Below are 23,603 nucleotides of genomic sequence, written 5' to 3'. Positions count from 1 at the left end.
GTGCATAATTACACGAAAATCAAGGGTCTCGATTTGGGGAAAATTTCGTCATTGCCAAACAGCGGAAACGCTTTTAACTTACATGCGTCATTTCAGTCATTTTCGCCGAAGATAAACCGCATGCTCATCACAAGGCTCATTTGCATACAATGAAAGTCGTCACGAATCTTATCCCCAGTTTCCACGGTCTCCGTTAGGAACGCCTGGGAGCATGCCCCCCTTTTCGCGACGGACCGACAAAAAAAAAAAAAACGGTTGCATTTTTAGAGTCTCGCTCTGCTAAAGCGAGCAAGCGACAAATTTTACTTACATCACTGATTCCACTTTTTCTACACACCATTCCCATGCTTCGGGAAGGAAACGTTTCAAATGCTTAAAAGCAAATACAGGGCCAAAAAGAACAAGCCATAGAAGAATTCCCATCGAAATAAATCCTGAAAAAAAAAAAACAGAAATCACGCACAGTGAAACCTGTCATATGTTGCGTTCCTTTTGACCAACCTAAGTCCGGATTCTGCGATCCAAAATTTGATTTTTCGTTCACTAAGGACCAAACCAATCTTAAATTGCAATCTGAACGGTCCACCTCCGCACTTGGATAGTTCAGATTGGTATCCCATCTGGATTCAGATTTTTGTTCCATTTGACGAAACTGTTTTTCGATCGCAATAACGTGCTCGTTCATCGATAAACACAGCGTGTCAAGCAAAAGTTACTGATACTTCTCCGTTGTTCTATGCCGCTAAAGGATTGAACTATATTAAACTCAAGTTCCACATGTACATTGTCTTCTAAAAAAATTTGTTTGAATCAAATTCCAGATAATTTCAAGTTGACGAGTCCCATTATAAGCTGCCACTATTTAAAGAGCTACTTCTCCTTCCTACGCTTGAAAACGATACGTTGATATTGAGAGAAGGTCAGAGCAGCAGGCAGCTACTGTATGGATCAATCTTATTTCATATTTTTGTTCTGGCTAGCAGCAAAATCTAAACAATCTGGATTGTCTAAATCTGAGAAATGTTTGGCTAAAAGGAACGTAACCATTAGAAGACCCCATATTTAAGTAACACTCGCGACTGTAAGTCAGAGACATTTTCCATAATGGAAAACGAAACTGCATGTATTCAACGGGATAACCCTCTCAACCCTTTATTAAGCTGATCCTAGCGATCAGTCCTGTGGATGTCAAGTCTTCTTCGCAGCCTCCCGTCACGCAACGCTCATTAAAGTACTTTTATGGGTTCCGGGATAGTGGTGGAAAATGGCAAGTCAAAGGCGATGTGGGCACTTTCTAATCTGACTTGAAACCATACACATCTTCTATACAAAGTAGTGAATGTGATTTTGAGCCAGCTTGCAACAATCCATATGGAAATCCTTTTCTTTAAAATAAAACAGAAAGTATTTTAAAACGGGGTTTTAATTTAGAGCGCACCAAGTTCTTTGAAGCTAGTTTGAGTGACACCTTATCGAGATCTAACCAATTACAGTCGCGTTAATGGCGTCACATTTTCGCTTCACTTCATCACGCACGTTTTCGTAAGGATTAGAAAGCAAAGGTCACAAGAAGAACAACCATATATAACAACCATATATGGCTAGATTAGCTAATTTATTATTTATCGTTGTCATTTATCGCGTGCATTTAAACTGAACTTGATAGCCATATTTATAGGAATTAAGCACCATGTTATAAATTAAATCGATTGTCGATAGCAACGCGTCCCCTCTGGTTTTGCTTTTTCACGAAGACTTTTTTTAAATTAACTGTCGACTTTTCTATGGTCAAATAATACAATGTATTAGCGGTGGAATACCTTAAAAGTACAGTGAAACCCCGCTATACGGACACCCGCTTAATGCTTAATACGGACACCTCATTATTGAGGAAAGTTTGCTTTGCTGAAAAAAATTAAGCGATAGCCGTAAAAAAGCCAAAACTTAATTTAGCCGATAACCGTAAAAGCCACCACCCCATTGAGACCCTCTATTACCCATTATATGTCTAAGATTCAGTTTTGAGCTAGCAGTTGACATGAAGAGAAGAACTGAGATATAGAAACCGAAGACCGGGAGACAATTCACGCTAGTGTAAGTAGTTTTTTCCAAGAGTTTTTCATCCTTTATCGAATTTCTCATCAGGATATTTGGCCTTTATTCCTTTTTCAGCGAATCATTCTGTTAATGCTCGTAATGTAGAAGTGACAAGAGGCGAGCCCGATTTCGACGCGTGAATGGTGAATAAACGTGAATTGTTAGAAAATGCTGAGTGATCAAATGAATCTTCAAGAACAGCGAAACGACGACAACACACCATACAGAATTACATTTACCTTAATCCGAAGAAGGATTTACAAAATTTCGAGCAATACTGACAAGAAAGCGAGCTTGCGAGCAACTGCAAAAATTTTGGGAGCACGAGCAAGCGAGCACTCGTTTAAATTTTGCGAGCAAATCGAGCGAAGGTAAAATTTTGCGAGCAGTTAAAAATTTTAATGGACCATTCATCACCCCTCCTAATCTCAATCCGTTTCAATCTTCTTCAGTTTTGCCCATCTGTGGCATCTGTTTTTTGTCACGTTATTTTAACCTTCCTTTGAAGTTTTAAGCGGTTATTTTTATGTTTCTCTTAATTTTACGGGCATTTTGTAATTTTGTAATTTGGCTAAATTTCGTGACACTGCTCCTTTAAGGCATGATGGCTCAAGTTTTGGTTTCGACTCCCCGCGAAGATAAAGCTGTTTTTCTTCTACGGCCATGCATTTTAATTCTAAAAGTTGCAAAAACTTTCGAGAAAGTCTCTTTCAAGGCGTTGAATTAATTAGGGTTAAACTGATGTAGTCACGTGAAACGTGACGTCATAATGATAATCAAAAAGAAATTCAAAATGGGCTAGGAATGTTTGATTACAACGAATTTTGAACCATGTGTAAATGTTTGTTTTACCGTGCGAATTTTTTCCGTGGCCGGAACGGAGAGAATTTTTAATTTCTTAAAAAGATATCAACAGGTGAAAATTGTAACGTGACCTATTTTGCTAAATTACTAATTATATAAAAAAAAGTCAACCATGCAGGCCAGATTCAAGCGCGAAATGATGATACAATAACAAAAATACTGTATTTGTACTGTGTGGCATCTCGCCACCCCATTTTTAGTTTTCTTTTCTTTCCTGGACTCTGCCGTAAGTGGTTACGTGACAGAGATATCTGATTTCTTACGTTACGGAAAAATTAAGGTTACCGATTTTTCCAAGGTTGCCAAATTTTGGAAGGTTCTGATAAATTTTCGCAAAGTTATGATCATTATAAGATTTTATGTAAATTAGCCCGAGGGCTTTAACATACTTGAGTTCTCCGCAGTGCTTGTATAGGAACTGTATAGGGAGAATTTGAACTTATTTCAATATTTAAGAGGCTGTCTCAGTAAAAACCGTCCACTCAATTTCGCGTGAAAAATAATTTTGCCTCAAACTCTGGCGAGTGAAAGGCTTTATCGAGACTATAACTAAAATAGGTTTGCTTTGATTCACAATAATTTTCTGGCCGCGCTGGGGGGCGCCGAGTATTTTGTCCCGCCACGGCCATTTTACACGTCTTGAAAACTGAAAATTTGGCATTTTTTGCGGCGCTGTAAAATGTTTGATTTGCAACATCTACCAATGAATTTTATACCTATTTATAGGTAAACATCTCTAGTTTTTTCTGAAAGTAATAGTTATCCGCTAAATTTAGCTGGAAAGACGAAATCAAGCAAAATATGACCCCAACTAATTGCCTTGGAGCGAAAGGGCAAAAATGACTCTGTTTTAAAAGCTTATTTCTGACTTTTGGGACGTAGATGAAAGCTCTAGACTAAATAGACGCAAAGATAGACCACCTGTTATTAATAATATACAAAACCCCATGTACGTTTTCAGTATTTTAAAAGTTATGACCGTTTGTATCAACGCGTATGCGAGCTAATACGATATTTTCAGATTTAGCATAACGGATCTATCTCAAGCAGATTTTGTCAAAAGTACGGCTTACCTGATTCATTACTGGCACTGACTCACAAATTGAGACATATTCCAATCCCTGAGATGCCGGACTCCATAAAATTCCAGTAAGATGTGCTTTAGAAACTGCTGGTATGCGGCGATTTTTGAATCCCAAGCTAACAGATCAAACCAGGTGAAACTATGTCACGTTTCGAGCTAAATAGCTCGGTAAAACAACCGTTCAGAGGTGAAAGTTTGCTCGAGAATCAGAAAATTCACTGGAAGGTCTCATTTTGGATCAGGAAACTGAGATTTCAGAGCTACAACCTCGAATAAACCTTCTATTCAACCGGCTCTGCAAGGTCAAATGCAGGTTGATACGTAAACCGGAAATGTTGAAACGCGGAAATACGGAAAACCAGAAATCCGGAAATCCGGATCATCCGGAAATCGGCAAATCTGAAATCAATCAGGAGCCGAAGGCAATCCCAAAAATTAGAGACAGCTGTATTCGTTTAGGGCTTCTTTTCGACGTTGAGACACGTAAAAGATAAAACCTTCCAAACGGGCGTAGCTGTTTGATTTTCACTGAACTGAAACGCAGTTCCACGATCGATTGCGTTTGGCAAATAGGCTCCATAAGAAACAGTAAATATCATTAACCGGTTACAAACATTCTATGTGCGCTAACATATCACACTTGTGACTAATACTTTACAGAAGTTGGCTATATATCGAAACTGAATGTGTCGACGTCTAGGAAACCGAGCCAGCTCGTTTGTCTGGGCTTATTAGTATAGAGGCCCTTGAAAGTCGCTTGTTAAGAGCGGATAAATAGTCCCGGCCGGTGAATAAGTTTTTAAGAAACCGATCATTACTTATAGGGGGTTAGGGAAGGCTTGAGTGAATGGGAGAAAGCCTTCTTCACAGTATACTGATCCTCTTCCTGAATCGTCTCCCGTCCCTTTGACTATTTTACAACAGGAACTAGATTTTCCTCCTCCGTCTCCTACCAAACTTTACCTAATTCATTACTGGCACTGACTAAAAAATTGACCAATATTTCATTCAAAATTCTAGTAAATGCGCTTTTGAAACTACTGGTATGCTGCCATATTTGAATCCCATGCTGAAACTACCGTAAAATTCCGAAAATAAGCCCCTCCATGTATAAGCTCCCCTAAACTCGTAACACAAAAAACCCTCCGTGAAATCGCCCCTCAGAAAATAAGCCCCCCGGGGGCTCGTACTTGGAAAATTGCCCTCAAATACAAAGTAAAGCAAAGCAAAAACGGTTAATTTCCTTCCAACTATATGCTAGCCCAATCGATTTTGAAACGCAAATTTCCCTCCGTACATAAGCCCCTCCGAATATAAGCCCGTCCAAAAATAAGCCCCTCAAAAAGGGCCTTTGAAAAATATAAGACCCGGGGCTTATTTTCGGAATTTTACGGTATGTCACGTTTAGAGATAAATAGCTGGGTAAGAAAGAAAATAAGAGAAATGTCCGGAGATGAGACTTGTCCGAGAATCAAAACATCAGCTAAGCAGATTTCGTTTTGGGTCAGAAAACCCAAAATTATCGACAAACGGTAGGATTATTTTTTCGACCATTTAATGGTGTTTTGTAGCTAATCCTAAAACAAAGTTGTATCGGATTTTTGGTCTACGAAAAGGGTCGCCCTTAGGACTTGCCACTAGTGTCACCATTCGGTGTAAATATTGGTCTTAAGGTCTAAACACGCATACATAATTAATTCCTTTCTTAAAGCTACTCTAGATTAAATCATGGGAGTTTCTTGCAACCATACCCTATAATCCAAATGACTTTCCTCTGCTCTCCTCGCGTTATCCGCTGTCCAAGTTATCCGTGAATCAAAAAATAACTCAATTAAGATGGAGTCCTTGGTTCAATAATTTTTTGAGAATTTCTGGATGATTCTTCGAATCTTTTTAATGTATAAAAATTAGGGAGGATGTTAAAAATGTTGGAAAAGTTGGAAAATATTAGATTTGGGGGTTGTTAGAAATTAAAATATGAAGTGAATAACGGAAGACAAATTAATAGCAGAGACTCCAACAAGGAGTGCCTCTGATCCCATTAGCGGACTAACTGCTTTATGTGCATACCTTTTCTACTCTTATTTATTTCTTTCCCAAATCACCATCATTTTCCCCGAAAAAAACCAACCAGAATGCCCCCTTAACAAGCGATTTTAAAGGACCCTCTATACTAATGAGCCCAGACAACCGAGCTGGCTTGGTTTCCTAGACCTCGACACACTCAGTTTCGATATATGACAAACTTCTGTAAAGTATTAGTCTCAAGTGTGATATGTTAGCGCACATAGAATGTTTGTAGCCTATTTGCCAAACGCAATCGATCGTGGAACTGCGTTTCAGTTAAGTGAAAATCAAACAGCTACGCCCGTTTGGAAGGTTTTATCTTTAACTTGTATCAACGTCGAAAAGAAGCCCTAAACGAATGCAGCTGTCTCTAATTTTTGGGATTGCCTTCGGCTCCTGATTGATTTCAGATTTGCCGATTTCCGGATGATCCGGATTTCCGGATTTCTGGATTTCCGGTTTTCCGTATTTCCGCGTTTCAACATTTCCGGTTTACGTGTCAACCTGCATTTGACCTTGCAGAGCCGGTTGAATAGAAGGTTTATTCGAGGTTGTAGCTCTGAAATCTCAGTTTCCTGATCCAAAATGAGACCCTCCAGTTAATTTTCTGATTCTCGAGCAAACTTTCACCTCTGAACGGTTGTTTTACCGAGCTATTTAGCTCGAAACGTGACATAGTTTCACCTGGTTTGATCTGTTAGCTTGGGATTCAAAAATCGCCGCATACCAGCAGTTTCTAAAGCACATCTTACTGGAATTTTATGGAGTCCGGCATCTCAGGGATTGGAATATGTCTCAATTTGTGAGTCAGTGCCAGTAATGAATCAGCTAAGCCATACTTTTGACAAAATCTGCTTGAGATAGATCCGTTATGCTAAATCTGAAAATATCGTATTAGCTCGCATACGCGTTGATACAAACGGTCATAACTTTTAAAATACTGAAAACGTACATGGGGTTTTGTATATTATTAATAACAGGTGGTCTATCTTTGCGTCTATTTAGTCTAGAGCTTCCAACTATGTCCCAAAAGTCAGAAATAAGCTTTTAAAACAGAGTCATTTTTGCCCTTTCGCTCCAAGGCAATTAGTTGGGGTCATATTTTGCTTGATTTCGTCTTTCCAGCTAAATTTAGCGGATAACTATTACTTTCAGGAAAGACTAGAGATGTTTACCTATAAATAGGTATAAAATTCATTGGTAGATGTTGCAAATCAAACATTTTACAGCGCCGCAAAAAATGCCAAATTTTCAGTTTTCGAGACGTGCAAAATGGCTGTGGCGGGACAAAATACTCGGCGCCCCCCAGCGCGGCCAGAAAATTATTGTGAATCAAAGCAAACCTATTTTAGTTATAGTCTCGATAAAGCCTTTCACTCGCCAGAGTTTGAGGCAAAATTATTTTTCACGCGAAATTGAGTGGGCGGTTTTTACTGAGACAGCCTCTTAACAATTAATGAATGAGGCTGAGTATCCTATGGAGAATTATGGAGACCGAGGAGGGTGTTATCAGTCGGAATAATTGCTAGTTTAAAAACATGGCTAAAATATACTTACCTCCATCGATCCATCGATATTAAGTTCATCTTCGATAGTGCACGGGTAGGGTTGTTCAGCTCCGCAAATATTCTCCAAATAGGAGACGTCGCCCTTCGAGTCGTCTTCTTGCTGTTCTTGTCATGTTTTTAGCTATTATTTTGCCTAGTTCTTACTCTTGAAACGAGTGAAATGTCCGCCATTTTTGTTCTCACGACCAAAACAACTCAACCTCGTCCCCAGGTCTTCTCGATTAACTGTGCATTAACCCGCTAAAAAGCTGCACTTTTGACGTCATCGGTTCATTAAACGCAAAATTCTTCCAAATTTGGTCATCAATAGCTGGTTCAGTGATGAATTATGTGTGTGCTTTTAGCCAATCAGAATTGGGGAAATACTTTGAATGAATAATAATAGGGTTTAAAGGCTGGGTTAAGCGGAGACCCTCCAGTCATTTACACAGCCATTGTTTAAGAAGAGCTTTGTGAAGGCTTAACAAGAAAAAGAACCGGTGAAACTTGTAAATGTCAGCTTTTACTTTAGTATGATAGTTACAGCCAAACAGCATAATTATTCATTGCAAACTAAATCAAAATCACGTGTAGTAAGTTGTATAAATGTGGTTTCAGTTCAGATAAAGTGACTACATGTTTAAGGTTCAAGTAAGAAATAGCCTTTGACTTTGACTAGCCCAGTTCTTTACCACCATCCCCGAACCCACAGAAAATGTCTTTAATGAGCAGGTGTCATTCCTTTTCGCTGGCTAACGACGGACTTGCCAGTTTTCTGTTCTATTTTTTTTGTTATTATTATTTTGGTATTTAGAGTTGTAAGACAAGTGGTCAATCACTTGAGAAGAATTTTAACATGACCTTTGCTTGACGTACCGTACGTCGATCACCATACTTAGAAAGATAAAGCCTGCTTAAAGCACTCTTATCTTATCGTTAAATGTTCATAACATTAACCCTTTAAGCACTAAGAGTGATCAGCATCAAATTTCTCCTTGTAAAACCAATACTTTGTAAAACAGAGTAGTGGTCATGAGAATTATGGACATGATCACACAAGACGGAATTTGCTTGATGTTTTATCATATTCTTCCCACTGCTTGTGTAAGAAATGAATAGGTGCAACAAATGATAATTCAAATTTTGTTCTTAGGTTTTAAAGGGTTAAAGGATTTCAGCGACTCCCGCTTTAAAAATGCGTGTCGAGAGGAAATTTTCTCTGCAAGCATAGTTTTAAAAAATATGGGCTACTTTTAGTCCACGTTCCACTCTTGTAAATGAAACGTTCAGCAGTTCCACCATAAGCAATCAGTTTTTTCTTTTACTTTGAACTTAAACATTTCAGATGGCAGTAAGGAAATGAACGGGACAATGGATTAGAGCAGATTTCCTCCATACTAAGAAAAAAAAATACTAGATGCTACTAAGCTTACGAAAGTGATATATTAGAACTCCTACCATAAATTGTATAGGCAACTTGATATCCCGAGAATCGAAGACTCCCTAACTGAAATTAAAAACAAACAAACAAACAAATCAAACAAACAAACAAACAACAACAAAAAAAAAAACAATTCTGAGCACCCCTAAAGGAAGTCAGTCAGAGAAAGTTTATGATTTCTGATTGGTTTTATTTGCGTGTTTCTTAGACATGCGCTTTGGAAGACTCGTGGAGAGTCAGGCCATACAACTACAATTGTAGGTTCATTTCATCCGAAAACGACGGTCCGACAAACTAATTAATTTGTGTAATATATATAAAAAGTGTTATGCAGCTTCATGAATGGCACGGGGTTCATACAAACATTTTTAAAGGGCTTTTGAAGGTCTTTTCAAGAACAACATTTACCACCTACCAGGAATGTAATTTTACAGATTGTACAAGAGGGCTTTATAGGCTTGAACTGTTTGCTCCACCAACTTACCTACATTTTTCAGCACACTTGTCTTAAATTGATAGTTAATTATTACATAGAACAAGAACGCTTTTCAGGCTACTACATTCAGAGTTGAAGAAAATTCAAGGACTTTTCAAGGTCTTCCACAGAAATTAAAGGAATTTTCAAGGACTTTCCCTAAAATTCAAGGACTGGTGGTCACGAAACTTTTTATTTTGTAAAGGCGAATCCGGAGTACCCAGAGTTTTTATTTCGTATTCTGTTAATATAAGAGCTGAACTTTGTCCTAGTATACATTTTGGCTAGGTATTACATATACCAAGGTGGATTTTTTTGGCCTATGAAGTCGATCATTTTTTACCCATTTTAAAAAGTGCGTTTGATGGTAGTTTTAAAAAACCGTAAAAAAAAAATTCAAAATCATGTTTATGGTTTAAAACATACCATGGATAGAAGTAGATCATTTTTACTCTAATTTTTTGCATAATTAATAAGGTAAAACCCGCTATTTTCGTTTTTTCTCATTTTCTCGAAAGCTGTAGATTCTTGAAAGTTAAAAATATTTTTTTCGACGATAGTTCCCCAAAGGGGTTTTTTCTGACAAATTATCAGAATTTTCGATTTTTTTTGCATGGCCAGCGATTCTTGATATTTACAGTCATGGGTTCTTAAGCTAATTGAAGGACTCACCACTAGTTTAGCAGGCGAAGGAAACACTCCTTGGGCAAACCTTCTTTGACCTCTATAAAGCTGTAGAACATGATCCCTAGTATAAATAAGGCAAAGCGATTACCGTACAGATCAAGTATATGCGATCCTGGCAACCGTTGGCCCAGGGTCTCGAAGGGTATTTTCGGGATCCGGGAATTGATTGAAATACAGTGAGGGACTCCGAAAAACGCAACATTTTTTGAACTCGATACGGGATTTGACCACTTTCAGGAAGCGGAATTGACTAAATTCTTGGCACGGGATGCGGTATTAAGAAAAGAAAACGTTCTTTTTGGAATAGAGATGACACTAGAAGTTCAAGATGCAGGATTGTCTTTAAAAAATGAGCGGGAATGCGGGATCAGGATCCCCCTTCCAGACCAGACCTTCCAGACCTTGTTAGTCGTGTTTGGTAGATCATTTGTTGATGCTTTAGCAATGTAATTACGTTAAACTCTTACCCTTCTCTTTAAAAATCACCTTATTGCAAAGATTTGATTTTGCACTAAACAGTCAATTGAAGACAACTGTACTTAATGATTATCTGCAGATTACACAAACTGGATTTTAAAATTCTTCACTCATGACAAGATTGAGTTTGTTTTGTCATAGGCGCTTTTGAAATAAAGTGAATTACTGAGGGCAGCCTCGCCAGTTTTAAACAAGCTCGCTCTCTCCAATAAGCTCCATCTCCAATTAAAATAAGCCCCATCCCGGGGGTCTAATAAAGAGATCGCGCTCAGAGACCAAGCCCTGCCCCACTCAAAAATGTGAAAACGAATAGTATCAGAAATTAAATTTAAAGCCCTATACAGTCGAAGCTCTCATTAGCGACCACATCGGAAATTCAAAAGAGGAGTCGTAACTAGAGCTGGTCGCTTACGAGAATGAGCTCTCGAGAGATCATTCTTTCGAAAGAGACCGAAAGGTAAAACAATGGACGGTGGTCGCTTATCGGCTGAGGAGCTTCAACAACTCATTAATAATTCATAAAGGCAAAACAAAAGTAATCAAAGTTAAATGAGTGTCTATACATCTGATATAGACATGGCTAAACTTTACATCCAGTCTTTTAGGCCAAAATCTAAATATTAATGCCAGAATGAGTTGATCTACACCAGAAGATTTCGAAGCCGTTCAGTAAACTCACAGTTAGTGGTCGCTTAGAAGAGCTTAAAACACAAAGGAAAAGTCCAGTTGGGTAATCCCAAAAGTGGTCGCGGTCGCTTACAGTTGCTTTTCATCACTAAGTATAAGTCACAGTTCAAACGGGGTTTTACAAGGGTGGTCGTAACTAGAGCTGGTCGCTTACGAGAGTGGTCGAAAGGAGAGCTTCGAGTATAGTTTAAATCAGTGTCACACTTATGGATAACGCCTAAATCAGTCCAGAATACTTTCTGGTGCTGCGCCACTCAATCCAATTATTTTCATTCACACGTTGTTTGAAAACAAATAATTTTCTCTCCGGAATAGCCTTTCGTCCACCCGTATCAGAAAAAACGGCTATAAAAACGCAACTTTTTAAATGCTCTCCTATATTGAAAGTTTGAATTACCCAACATCGCGTGGAAAGATGGAAGAATACGATTTTAGAAAACGATGACATGAAAATATCTACATGGTTAACGAGCAGAATAAAATGATTTATCCTATAGAACTAAAAAATCTAGTGTCTACAATTTTTGCGATGAAACTGGACAGTTTTATACTTCATCAAATTGACAGATTGTCAGTAAATAAGTGCCACGTATGAGACATTACGACGTCATTAGTTAAAAATTGGCGTCTTTCGCTATTTTTGATATATCTTAGCCTCAGTATCAGGTCTTACTTACCTACAGAAACTTGGGTGCCTCGTACCACGATGAAACAAAACTTTCTCTTTTTATACAGGTGGATGGGGACAAGGAAAATTCCAAAAAGCTCAACTGCTTACAGTTTAATTTTTATGTCCTACGAACTGTCCGTAGTTAATACAGTCTTTCGCTCTAAGCGCGGAGGTTTGTGAAAACAAGGATTATCAACACAGGTCTATGAACAAGACCTCAGAGGGCCTGGAATAGGCCAAGATGTCATGCTTGCAGTCATCTTGGGGAAGAGGGAGAATTGTACGGTGATTAGAGGGCACTTCCACTGGGTTGAAATCACGTGACAAGGCGGCCATGTTGTACGACAAACAATACAAATTTTTAGTGGAATCTACACGAAAAAGAACAAAGTTTAGTTCCCAGGAGAGGGAAACGCATCAGCTATTGTCCACCAACATGGTCGCAGTGACTTCAGCTACAAACCAGCAATACGGAAAAAAAATTATTCGTTTTCAAACAGAAATGGCTTGATATCTGCATATGAACAAGGAAAATGATTTCAGAAAAATAGACACATGTGGAGAGGACCACATTTTTAATAAAGCTAACTTTGCATGATAATAAATCACGAAAGATTCGTGAAATACGGCTCATTAATAGCTTCGCCGGGACTAAGGCGGCGCTAGATTATTGGGAAGAATCGTGAACGAGCTTTCAAGAAATAAACGTCGTTCGTCTGAAACCTTCTGACGATTGCAATACATTTAATTTGTCACGACCTTCAGTGTATTTATTGAAGGTAACTTACTTACCAAATAGGTCAAAAAAAAGATCCTTTACGAAAGGCAGATCTGCAGATCCCTTTTTCACAACGTCGACAAAATAAAGATCAAATACAAACATCTGTAAAAAAAAAAAAGTACGATGAAAACAACTGTTACTTTCTTAAGCTGTTCATTATTTTTTATTCTGATGGCAACTCCAAATCCTATGTGCATGTGTGGCTTGGCAGCCTGGATTGGCAACATATTAAGTGCGTTGTGTTGGACTGCTACTGCCAAAACTGTCCACAAAGTGTCTTATGTCATATTGCATTGGTGAGTCACGTGCCTTTCCCAAAGAGCCCCCCCTCACCCCCTTCCCCCCCAACAAAAGAAATAAATAAGATAGAGAAACGAAAAGATACGAAAATTGAATTCAAAGCAAGACGTAGTTTTAACTGCCTTAGTGTTTCATCCCATTGAACGGTCACACTATTTCCAGGACGCTGGGATACTAGGCTCAAGAAAATCGAATACGAGCAAGAGTGGCGCAGTGGTTAGAGCACTCGCCTCCCGCCAGTGTAGCCGGGCTCAAATTCTGGCGTTGACGCCATATGTGATTTGAGTTTGTTGTTGGTTTTCTCCTTTGGTCTGAGAGGTTTTTCTCCGGGTACTCCGGTTTTCCCTTCTCCTTAAAAACAAACCCTTCCAAATTCCAATTCAATCTGGAACGCATGGACACGTTTCAACGAGCTCTCATGAACTCCCAACTGCTCGGTGGGTAAACAAATTACAGTTACAATGACAATTACAAATTAAACGAAGCTCCGTACAAAATCCTAGCGGCAGCAAGAAATTCAAAACGTACCTCAAAGACAGTTATTGCAGCAACTACAACAGTTGAAACTAGCTGGGTTGAGAATTTGAAATCTGAAAAACTATCCAGAATACTATTAGGCATAGTCCGCGAGCAAGCTCTCCATGGCGCTCGGGCGGCAGGGCGGGAAAAGCAAGGAGAGCTTGCAATTACATATCTGGAATTTGAATTCCACCTCCAATTCCCCTGTGACTCCCCGTCGAATGAGCTGTCAGATTTCCGCCAATCAGCGAAAAGTAGAAACAAACAAAAAAAAAAGCCAAGGGTAATGACGCCATTATTAATGTCATATCCGCCAATCAGCATTTCTCATCGACTTTTGCCATGCAGATATTCAAATTCCAGAGACGTAGTTGCAACCTCTCCTTTCTTTTCCCGCCCCGCCGCAAGAGCGCACCGGCCTGAGAGCTGGGTCGCAGGCTATAATTATTAGGCAAGGCAAGACAGTATTTGATACAAGTTTTAATACAAAGAAGAAAAAAACACACACACACACACAACGAAGAGCCGTTCAATTTCTAATAACTTTGTCGTACAAGTATAGACTTGAAATAGACTTATTTAGTAACATCGCAGGAACTGCAACATCAAGGCCTGTCCGTAAAAGGATGTTATGTGTCAGCTGAGTTATAGTTGTCAAGGGGAGAAGAAATTATAAAGTAGTAAAAACGCTTGTTATATATTATTACAAGAGTCAATCAGTCATATGATTATAGTAGTTGATAAGGCCCGTGCAAAAGGACACAATATCATTGGATGTTACATGTTTGCAACGTCCGTTTGCACACCCTCAGTGCACAAATGTTGTTGAGTGTTGTTGGGAGTTGTTGCACAAAGTTTGAAACCGATCAAATTTTTAGCTACGTGCAAACAGACGCAAAAACTCCCAACAAGTTGGGCTAACAATGTTGGGATTTGTTGCGTCTCTTTGCACGTATGGCTTAAGGTGCTAACCATTGATACAAATAAAGATACAAAAAACCATCAATCCAATAATAATAATAATAATAATAATAATAATAATAATACATTTACACATTAACTACGGTTGAAAAGGTTCGTAGGAAAGCGCTGAGAGAAAACAACGGGCTTCAAGGTATAGAGGGTTAAGAGTCGGACTGCAGCCGCATAATAAATAAATAGCAATTTAGATAATGACGCTTATTTAACAAACCTTCTCTCGGCTTGTAAATGTAGTGCAGCAGTTTAATATACCATTTCGCGTCGGCTGCATCCCTTTAAAACGAACAAACAATATATGTATGGGTAATCACAAGGATTCGAGTGCAATTTGGAACATACATGAAGCTCAATTACCACTTTATTACAAACAACCATTTTGAAATCGGAGAATTCAGTCAGTACCAATATTTATTTGACCAACATTTGTTGAAAAGCGAGAAAAAAACAAGTTTTTACATCTCATTTTGTAAACGAGACAGACTGAGGGCCTCTTCACATTAGCCTAGTTGACTGAGTTGACCAGGCTGGCTAGGGTTTCATTTTTACATAAGACCAAAAAGACTTTGGATTTCCCGGTTGTATGCTTTCGACTGTTAAAATGCCCGACACCTATTCATTTCTTTCCTTCGTTAGTTCCTACCTCATTTTTTTTAACTGTTCTATATTTGGTCCACTGTTTTTGTCTAATATTTTAGCAGCATTATATAATCTTTGCTTCTTCCTACATAGTCTTCTGTGAGCTCTGTTAAACCAAGGGAGATAACAACGACTTAATGAAGTCTTGATGGAAATATTTCTCTCCATTGTAGATTTAATGCTTTTTCCAGTTCATTTCATTTATGGTCTACTTATGTTTCTGTCAGATTTGATATGTAAAACTCTCAAAACGACATCACATCATCTTTCATCTTGTCAATGATTAAGCTTTCTTCCTGATAACGATTTTCGGTTTGGGTAACTTTTTCGTTTTTTAGTTGCAATAGATGTCAAAGGTAACCATATCATGGTCACTAATACCAGGAACCACTGCAAGATTTTGGATAATTGTTTCATTTTTGGTCAAGACAAGGTGCAAGATGTTTTCCACATTTCTTTGTCGACGGCTTCTCGCACCACCTGTTGAAGACTATGTTTCTCAAGTAATTCTATCAGTTTCCGAGTAGGGGAGAAAGGGGCAGATGAAATAGAGTTATTACTCGATCAATATTTGAAATGTTGAAATCCCTTGTGAGTATGATGTTATGACTATTGATTCCCTGCCCAATTTCTAATAGAGAAGCATCAAGTTCTTCTAAATTTGAGACATTTTCATTTGGGTTGTAATACGTTCCTACAGTGAAGGACCTTTGGACTTGGATTTTGCACTGGATTCAAACTATTTCACAATTTGTATTAAGATTTGTGTCCATGTGTAACAAGTAAATCATCATTCTTAACATCTTGAAATACACCACCTCTATGAGCCCTTGTTAAGATTTGTTTTAGAATCATCCTCGATAATGAAAGCCCGGCGTTTACAAGAACTATACTGCGGTTCCGAAGTCAGGACAACGCTTCGAGCAGCCAAAGACACAATGACAGTAATTGTTGATCCTGAGACCTCCTCATAGTTGGATTTATGGATAAATTTCGGAGATGTAAAACCCGAAAATGAAGGAGAAAATTAGTTTTCTTTCGACGCTGCCATCGATGGACAAGAGCAGCCACAGTTGTTGTGATATCGGAAACTGGTAATATTTGCTTTTCCTTAGCACTGGGGTTTTCATAATTTCGTGTGGATCGGCAAGAGAGAGTAGTCGTCGCTCCTTTTCGTCGGCTTCATCACAGTCGTCGAGGGAATTTACGCTTCTGCGGTCTGTGATTGACGACATTTGAACGTACAATGTTTGCTTTCTTCAGATTGCTGACTGTTGTTTTTCTTGCACTGTGATTGGTGAACTTTTTTCTCACTTTCTTCAAGGCTTGTACCAGCCACAGATTGTTGTCCTAAATTGGTTTAGTTTGAATTAGATGTTGTTGAAATTCCGGATTCAAAATGGCGTCCAAAATAGAAGGTAAAGAAAAGGTCACTGCGTGCAGTTGAAACGATGTTAAGGACCAAATTACTCCGGAAAGTTGCTATTCTTCTACAGCAAAGAACAGTTGCTTTACTTCTATAAAGAACTTCGATTAAAAAGTTCGAGAAAAGAAAGATCTCATCGCGACTTTCTCCAGTTGGAAGTTATAGAAGGATTCCTGAATTGTTCAACAAAAAAATTTCATCGAGGAACCGTCGATTTTAGCTTTTCCGCAGCGCTGGATCCGACGAAATAGTTTGGAATGACAAGGAAGTGGGTGTACCTGTTATTACGAATCGTAAAATAATATCGACTACCAAAATGCGAAATCCATCCCAAATTATAAAGCTCAAGTACCTATGAAACCTAGTCGGATAACAACAAAGGCAGATACGAAACAGGTGAGAAAATTCAAGAAAGGGTTCAGCTTTATAGTGCAGACTGAATATGATTTCAGCGATTGAGTCCCCATATTTTTATAACTTACGTGTATACAAAATCTAGTATCAGTAAGGAACAAGGCCGGATGCAGGAAGTACATCGAGGAATTAAAATATCCGTTCATTGCCAAACATAAACAAGGGAATCAGCAAGTGAAAATAAAAGCTCTGTAAACCGCATTATACCTCAAGAAAAATTACCCTTCATTTCACTATGTGTTGATTGTATTTTCAATAAAATGAAAAAGGTAGTCTTTCCAATCCCTTCATTTTTCATTGGGTCATTTTTATTTGTGCAATTAATGAATCACCACTGTGTTGCCATCATACCAAATTAATTTAGATTACAGGTAGTTAAGTGGAACAACTTCACAAGTTACATGCGAATCGAGTGCACAGGAAAAAGCTTAACTACTATTTTTTAAAATAACCAAGACAGTACGCGCGCTCTGATTGGCCAAGAGGCGTGTTTGCATGAGAGTATGTAAACGTGGTTGTGACGTCAAAATGTTTTGCTTTTCGCGTGCTAATCACGCAAGCACGAATTTGGAAAAGCTCTTGAGTTGAAAACTCGACAAGTTTACTTTATTTACCCATTCCCTCGTCGGCTAAAACTTGGAAAATCTTCACAAACATGCGGGGCAAATATGTTTTTTCGCTCGGCTGACTTGGTAAGCGAGAAAAATTCCTATTTTGGAAGCTGGACTTTTTAAAAAGTCCGTGAAAATCCGATAGTGCCAGGCCCCCGCGCAGTATGAAATAAGGCAATAGACGGAAGGTATACCTACAAAAGTACTGGTTTGGGCCACATTAATTCGCACCTTTTTAATCCTGGAGTAAGTATCTGCTTGACATGTTTTATTACAGGTTCTGCAGCCAAACACATCTCACTGGTTTTAACGGCCCTCTGCAACACACCAGATTAATAAATTTTCAGTTTTACTTGACGGTCATGAAATATGAAAGTTTATATAATTCAAGATCATTTAGTGCTGTAAGAGGAGCGATTCTAATAGGCATGAGAATTTGCTTGCATACAAAAGAGTAACTCGTAAACTAATATAACCTCTTGGTCGCCATTTATAGCCAAGAACCACTTTCTTCTGACTTGCAGGATGAGCAAAACAGCAAATCGTAGAGTGATGAACAAGAGACACAATATGGTAGGGAGGGCGCTGAGGAGCTCAATATAAAGCAGATTCCTGCTTTCACCCTAAAATGAAGTGAACAATAAAAATACATTTCAGAAGATCCTTGTCAAAATGCAATTGCACGACGCTGCGATTAAACAGCCACATCATGATCAAAATAATATTAGTTGTTGGAGGCCGATGTTTTCAATGTTTCCATGTTCAATGTTATGAATATCTTAAACTTTGTTACAACATGTATTTGTTCTCGAAATGAGGAAGTTGTCGACTCTCTCGCACTCGCTCTCGACATGCAAGTTTGTGGTACTCTCGCAGACGCATTTTAAAATCTGGGGCCATCGTGCCCACCCAAGGAGCCAATCAGAACACATGATTCGCGTCATCATTCACTCATATATATATGAAATAAAAGGCGTTTTTGTCAAGTATTGACGATCGGGCGATCACAATCCATCCATCCATTCATCCATTATGATACATAAGGGACCAGCGTAATAGCACGAGTTCTTCACTTGAAAAAAGACTAGCGATAAGTAGTATTAGGCTCAATATACTTTCTTACGTTGTAATAACTCTCACATTGGAAATGTATCGCAACAGTGAAAGAGAACCTAAAAACACACAATAATAGAAGTTAAAAGTGGAAAGATAACATGGAGTATTATGTAATATAGAAAAGCTCCTTGAACGAAATCCAGGACTCTGATCTAACAAAGGTTAGTTAACGAAGATTCTACGGTTAGCTTAGGCTTCGACTCCAGAAACAAGCGTGTTTTAATTCACTTGTTTTTGGCTTTTATCACTATGAATGGCTGCGTAATTTAACAAAAGGATTACACACGCAGTCGATATTGCTGTTTTATTTTTCACTTTTACGTCATCTACTTAAAAATCGAAAAACCATCAATAACTTACATTCAGTATTTTCTGTTACGACATATTACGTCATAAGTGACATGACTTGTGCAAGACATCGATGGAATAGTAACAAAAATAGAAAGATAAGAGCCATTTGGAACGTCACATGTCTCCAGAGGCACGACATCCTATTCGTCAAAACGTCATTTGGAAGATGCGGATAATAAAAAATTATTGATGACGTCAGTAACTCTGAGATCAAAGATTTTTTTTTTTTCCAACATACAATCATTACCACCACCGTGCTGCTGACTTGCATGACGTTAGCTTCATTGTCATGAGTGTAGAACTCAAGAAAACGGCAAAACAGTTTATGTATCTGCACCACACACTAAAAAACTAAACCTCTGGCTAAGCCCGTCTGCGAGCCAGCGCCGAAATCCTTGTTTTTGTCCCCTAGCTGTGTACCAGGATTTGAATACGCGACATGATTGGCCTGTTAAAAATTGGAAACGCACTTCTGGTGATTCGTTGAGTCAGTTGAGTGTCCACAACAAGGATCTCGGCGGGGTTAGATTAAGGCAGGCTATTCATATCTATGCCAAGACGAAAATAGCCGAATTACTGACTAAAAATGAACGAAAACATTGCTTGATGTCCAGGCCTTTTCCATTGACCTTGAGAAACTTTTCACACTCTCAGCGAACCAATCGAGCAGCTGGATTGGCTTGATCAACGTCCCACCATTATTTCCCAGCTCTAGGATGATTAATCGGTTGAATCGAGGACAAATTTTCCCAACATATAATTTTTTATCTTTAACTTTGAATTCAAACAAAAATCATGATGACGCAGCAAACAGCAGTTCAAACGAATTGCATGTGTCGACACGCAACACTCTTCCATCTACAGCAAGTAATAAGGACCATATAGTAGACACTAGTCGATAATCAGTTAGGATTCATTTACAACCTTATTGTTATTTCACGAGGCATTGTCTAACCTTATAGCAGCATAAAGAAATCCAAGAGTTGATCCAACCAACTTGTATTCGGTTGTGAGGCAAGCAAAGAATGGGTAGAACAGTACTCCATACAAAAGAACACTTAATATTTTTACAAAAACTGAAAGAAATTGCAAAAATTAAACTTCACATGAACGTACCCTACGAATGAATTAAATAAATTCAAAATTAAACCGATATTATGTCAAATGGAGTCTGGATAATGAAATTAGTATGAATTGACGGAAGCAATTGAAAGCTACAACCTCGGGCAAAATTGTTGACACGGGTCTCACCTATTTTCAAACTTTTGCGCCATAATACCATCTCCCCTAAAAAGGAAAAAATAACCAACCTCCCACCCCCTATCAATGTTGTTTTGGTCAAATTCTCGTGTTATCCTAAGCAATATTGGATAAGGGGAGGGGGGCAAAACAGGCATTTATTTGGTGACGGTATCCATTTTTTTTGCCAGGATGACTGGAAAAAAATGGTATTTTTGTGGTGCGTCTCAACACGTTCTGTCCGAGGTTGTAGTTGACAGTTATTTCATCATTATGATTATTTATTCAAACTATTTCACCCTTTCTGATTGGCTTTTAGTTTAATCTCCCGGCTTATTCTTCATAACCAACTAGCATTGACCAAATTTGGAAGATGTCTGCCAACATCAATAGAAGTGACTTGCTACATTTTACTTATTGACAGAAAAAGAGACAGACGGCGGCGCGGTCGCTCAGCTGCTTTGGCAGTTCAGAGCCGCAGAAAACAGCGGAGGGTTTGACAAGGGTATTGTAGGAGCCGCTCGGAAGGTCTCTACTAATTGGTCGCAGGAAACATTGACATGTCATTCTTCCAGTTGTTTTAGTATTGTTTAGGGTCAGGGAAACGCACTATTCGTGACTTCTCTTCTGGGCAGCTGCTACATGACTCTTGACCAGTTCTGCGAAGACGAAAACTCCGAACTACCGCCTACCGTGAAAAAGGCAAATGTTATGAGGAAGGGAACTCTACATAGATCGAGACAAGCATGTTTTAAAGTTGGAAATATTTTGAATGAATGGTAGCCTTTCTCACCCTTAAACCAAACAGAAACACCCGAGGAGGTGAATCCGCCTGTGAAGGAAAAAAGAAAAAGTTGTAGGCATGAACTGGCCGTGGCTCCAAAGGTGGCCGCAATAGTAAACCTGTTGCTGTAGGTAAAACTGTGTAGAAAGTTCACTGGTCTGAAAACAAAAAAGAAAAAAAGATAATATTTTACAATGTCATCTAATAACTGTGCAAAGAATACAACTGTTAAAATGCTAGTACTTACATCAAGAGCCCGGGATAACCATGGCAGTATTCAAGTTTTAATTTGTTTCTTCGTTTGAGACATGACAGAACCACAATAATGGCAAGCTGTTGAGAAAACAAAGCGAGCCTTCAGATAATGCTGAAAACTTTACTCTGGCACAATAAAATTAACCTGTTATTGCTGACGTTAAATAAAACCAAAAGCATTTGAATAATATCGAGCCATTACTCACAGCTAGACCGAAACATCCCCATTGGTAACTTGTTTGATCAATGGCTGGTATACACCTAGAGAGGGATAAGGTACCTTTTTTCAGTGTTTGAATCTGTTTTGTTTTTAATTAATAAAATGAGCAACGTTTGCACAAATTTTCAATTTAATCAATTTGTTATTTAAAGCATACATGTAAATTAACTTACACACCTCTTTTTTCTCAGGTGATTTTAAAGTCCCATGAAAAGAACTATTATTCCGGGGCAAAATAATACTCCGTTTCTGATTGGCTTAAATTCGCCGTCTTATTCTTTATAACCATCACGTGTCCCCTAGAATTTTCTAGCGAAAGTAAGGCTACTCCATGTCCTCCATCTTTCGACCGGACTCATCTGGGCGGTTAACAGTGTTTCGGATGAGACGAAAGTGCCACCTAAACGTAACTTTCGAGACGGCTAAAGTTCCTCTTAGACGGCCGAACAGATGTAAATAGTTTTTAGTACGGCTCCAAGTCAACCAAACACGCTTCTAAAGCAAAGAGAAGACGATAGACACTTATGCCGTATTTGGAAACATTCGGTTGTTTAGAGTTCCAAGTATACGAAATCGCCCCATAACTTTCTGGGAAACTGCCCACCTACCCATCCCTAAGCCAACACATGTTTTGCCCTAAGAGAGAAGTAAGTGTTAATGTTGGCTTAGGGGAGGGGTAGGCGGGCAGTTTTCCAAGGTAATCCAAGACAGTCTTAGATTCTGAATTCCACGCTGTGGATTCCCGATTCCATGTCAGTGGATCTTGGATTCCGGATTCAGGTTGTTAGCGCGATCCCAGATTCCTTGAACTGAATTCCAGATTCCGAGGCCCAGGATTCTAGATTTCACAAGCAAAAATTTATCTGATTCGGGAATCCGGATTACCCTACATCACGTGATACGAAAAGACGACCGAGAATAAAACTTAGTTTAAATTTCAGCTTAGCATTGTTACCAAAAAATGTTGATCTCACCATGACATGAGTTAATTTTAAAGTTTTTAATTATCTGAGACGCTATATCAACACTTGAAAAAGTTTTTCATCCAATATGCAGATACCTCAGTGGTAACCTCAATTCCTTTCGGTGTCTGGATATCGTATGAACTGACTCAGTTACTCCTAATCTCGCCACTTGTATCCAAAATTCTGCTACTGGCTTTCAATAAAGCTAGGTGAGCACACACGCGTTTGTTTTAAATGAAGCAAGCAGAAGGGTAGCCTGAATTTCATCCGATTACTTCGAGTCTCCTTTATTACTCCCTCAGTAACGTGTTGCTGACTGAGACTGAGGAGAAAACGACTCAAAGCAATCGGATGAAATTAAGGCTAGAAGAAGGGAATTTCAGTAGAAATGAATAAAGATTTCTAGTTTACACAACTCGTTTCGATGACAAAGAACCTGTTTTACTTACATCGTATTATAAGTACCATTCACTGCGGAAGCTTCCGACATTTTGAAGGTCAATGTGCAGGATTTCCACGCCGATTTCACAAGAAGCCAGCTACAATACTGTTCAATTGCCCGGTGGTTTTGAAGTTAAGCTTGTTAAACCTGCACCTCTGCTTACGTACAACTGCAACAGCAGACGATTTTATAGAGTACCAGATTTCAAAGTTAAGGATAGAGACTGTGTTAAAAATCAAACTACAGCTCCAGCGTCCCTCCCAGAATTGAAATAAATCTTATTTACATTGTGCTATCGTTGAATTAAAATGCGCATTCATGATCAACTGAATGAAACGAAGCAAAACATCACCGAAACTGCAAAATCAAAAGTGGGCAGGATTTTTCTTCTTGGACTGATCGAATTTGTTCCCTGTATATCTGAGTAGAGAGGACCAGACTGTTGGAAAAAAATGTCAGTGAAATAT

At 38.7% G+C, this 23,603-nt stretch overlaps 1 protein-coding gene across 1 annotated transcript in view; it reads right to left on the bottom strand.

Annotated features, from left to right (window-relative positions):
• LOC140945273 (uncharacterized) overlaps positions 1-23,184 on the bottom strand; it is a 29,109-nt gene extending 5,925 nt beyond the window's left edge. Inside the window, exons 1-6 of the mRNA XM_073394322.1 lie at positions 23,144-23,184; positions 21,716-21,770; positions 21,502-21,587; positions 21,264-21,412; positions 20,187-20,307; positions 18,888-18,936 (exon numbers count right to left, since the gene is read on the bottom strand). Coding sequence (XP_073250423.1) covers positions 18,888-18,936; positions 20,187-20,307; positions 21,264-21,412; positions 21,502-21,587; positions 21,716-21,770; positions 23,144-23,184 — 501 coding nt within the window. The remainder of the gene's footprint in view (positions 1-18,887; positions 18,937-20,186; positions 20,308-21,263; positions 21,413-21,501; positions 21,588-21,715; positions 21,771-23,143) is intronic.
• Positions 23,185-23,603: the final 419 nt, after the last annotated feature.

The sequence above is a fragment of the Porites lutea genome, chromosome 8 (genome assembly GCF_958299795.1).
Source record: "Porites lutea chromosome 8, jaPorLute2.1, whole genome shotgun sequence".
In the NCBI taxonomy this organism is placed as follows: Eukaryota; Metazoa; Cnidaria; class Anthozoa; order Scleractinia; family Poritidae; genus Porites; species Porites lutea.
This window is presented reverse-complemented; position numbering and strand designations above follow the sequence as displayed.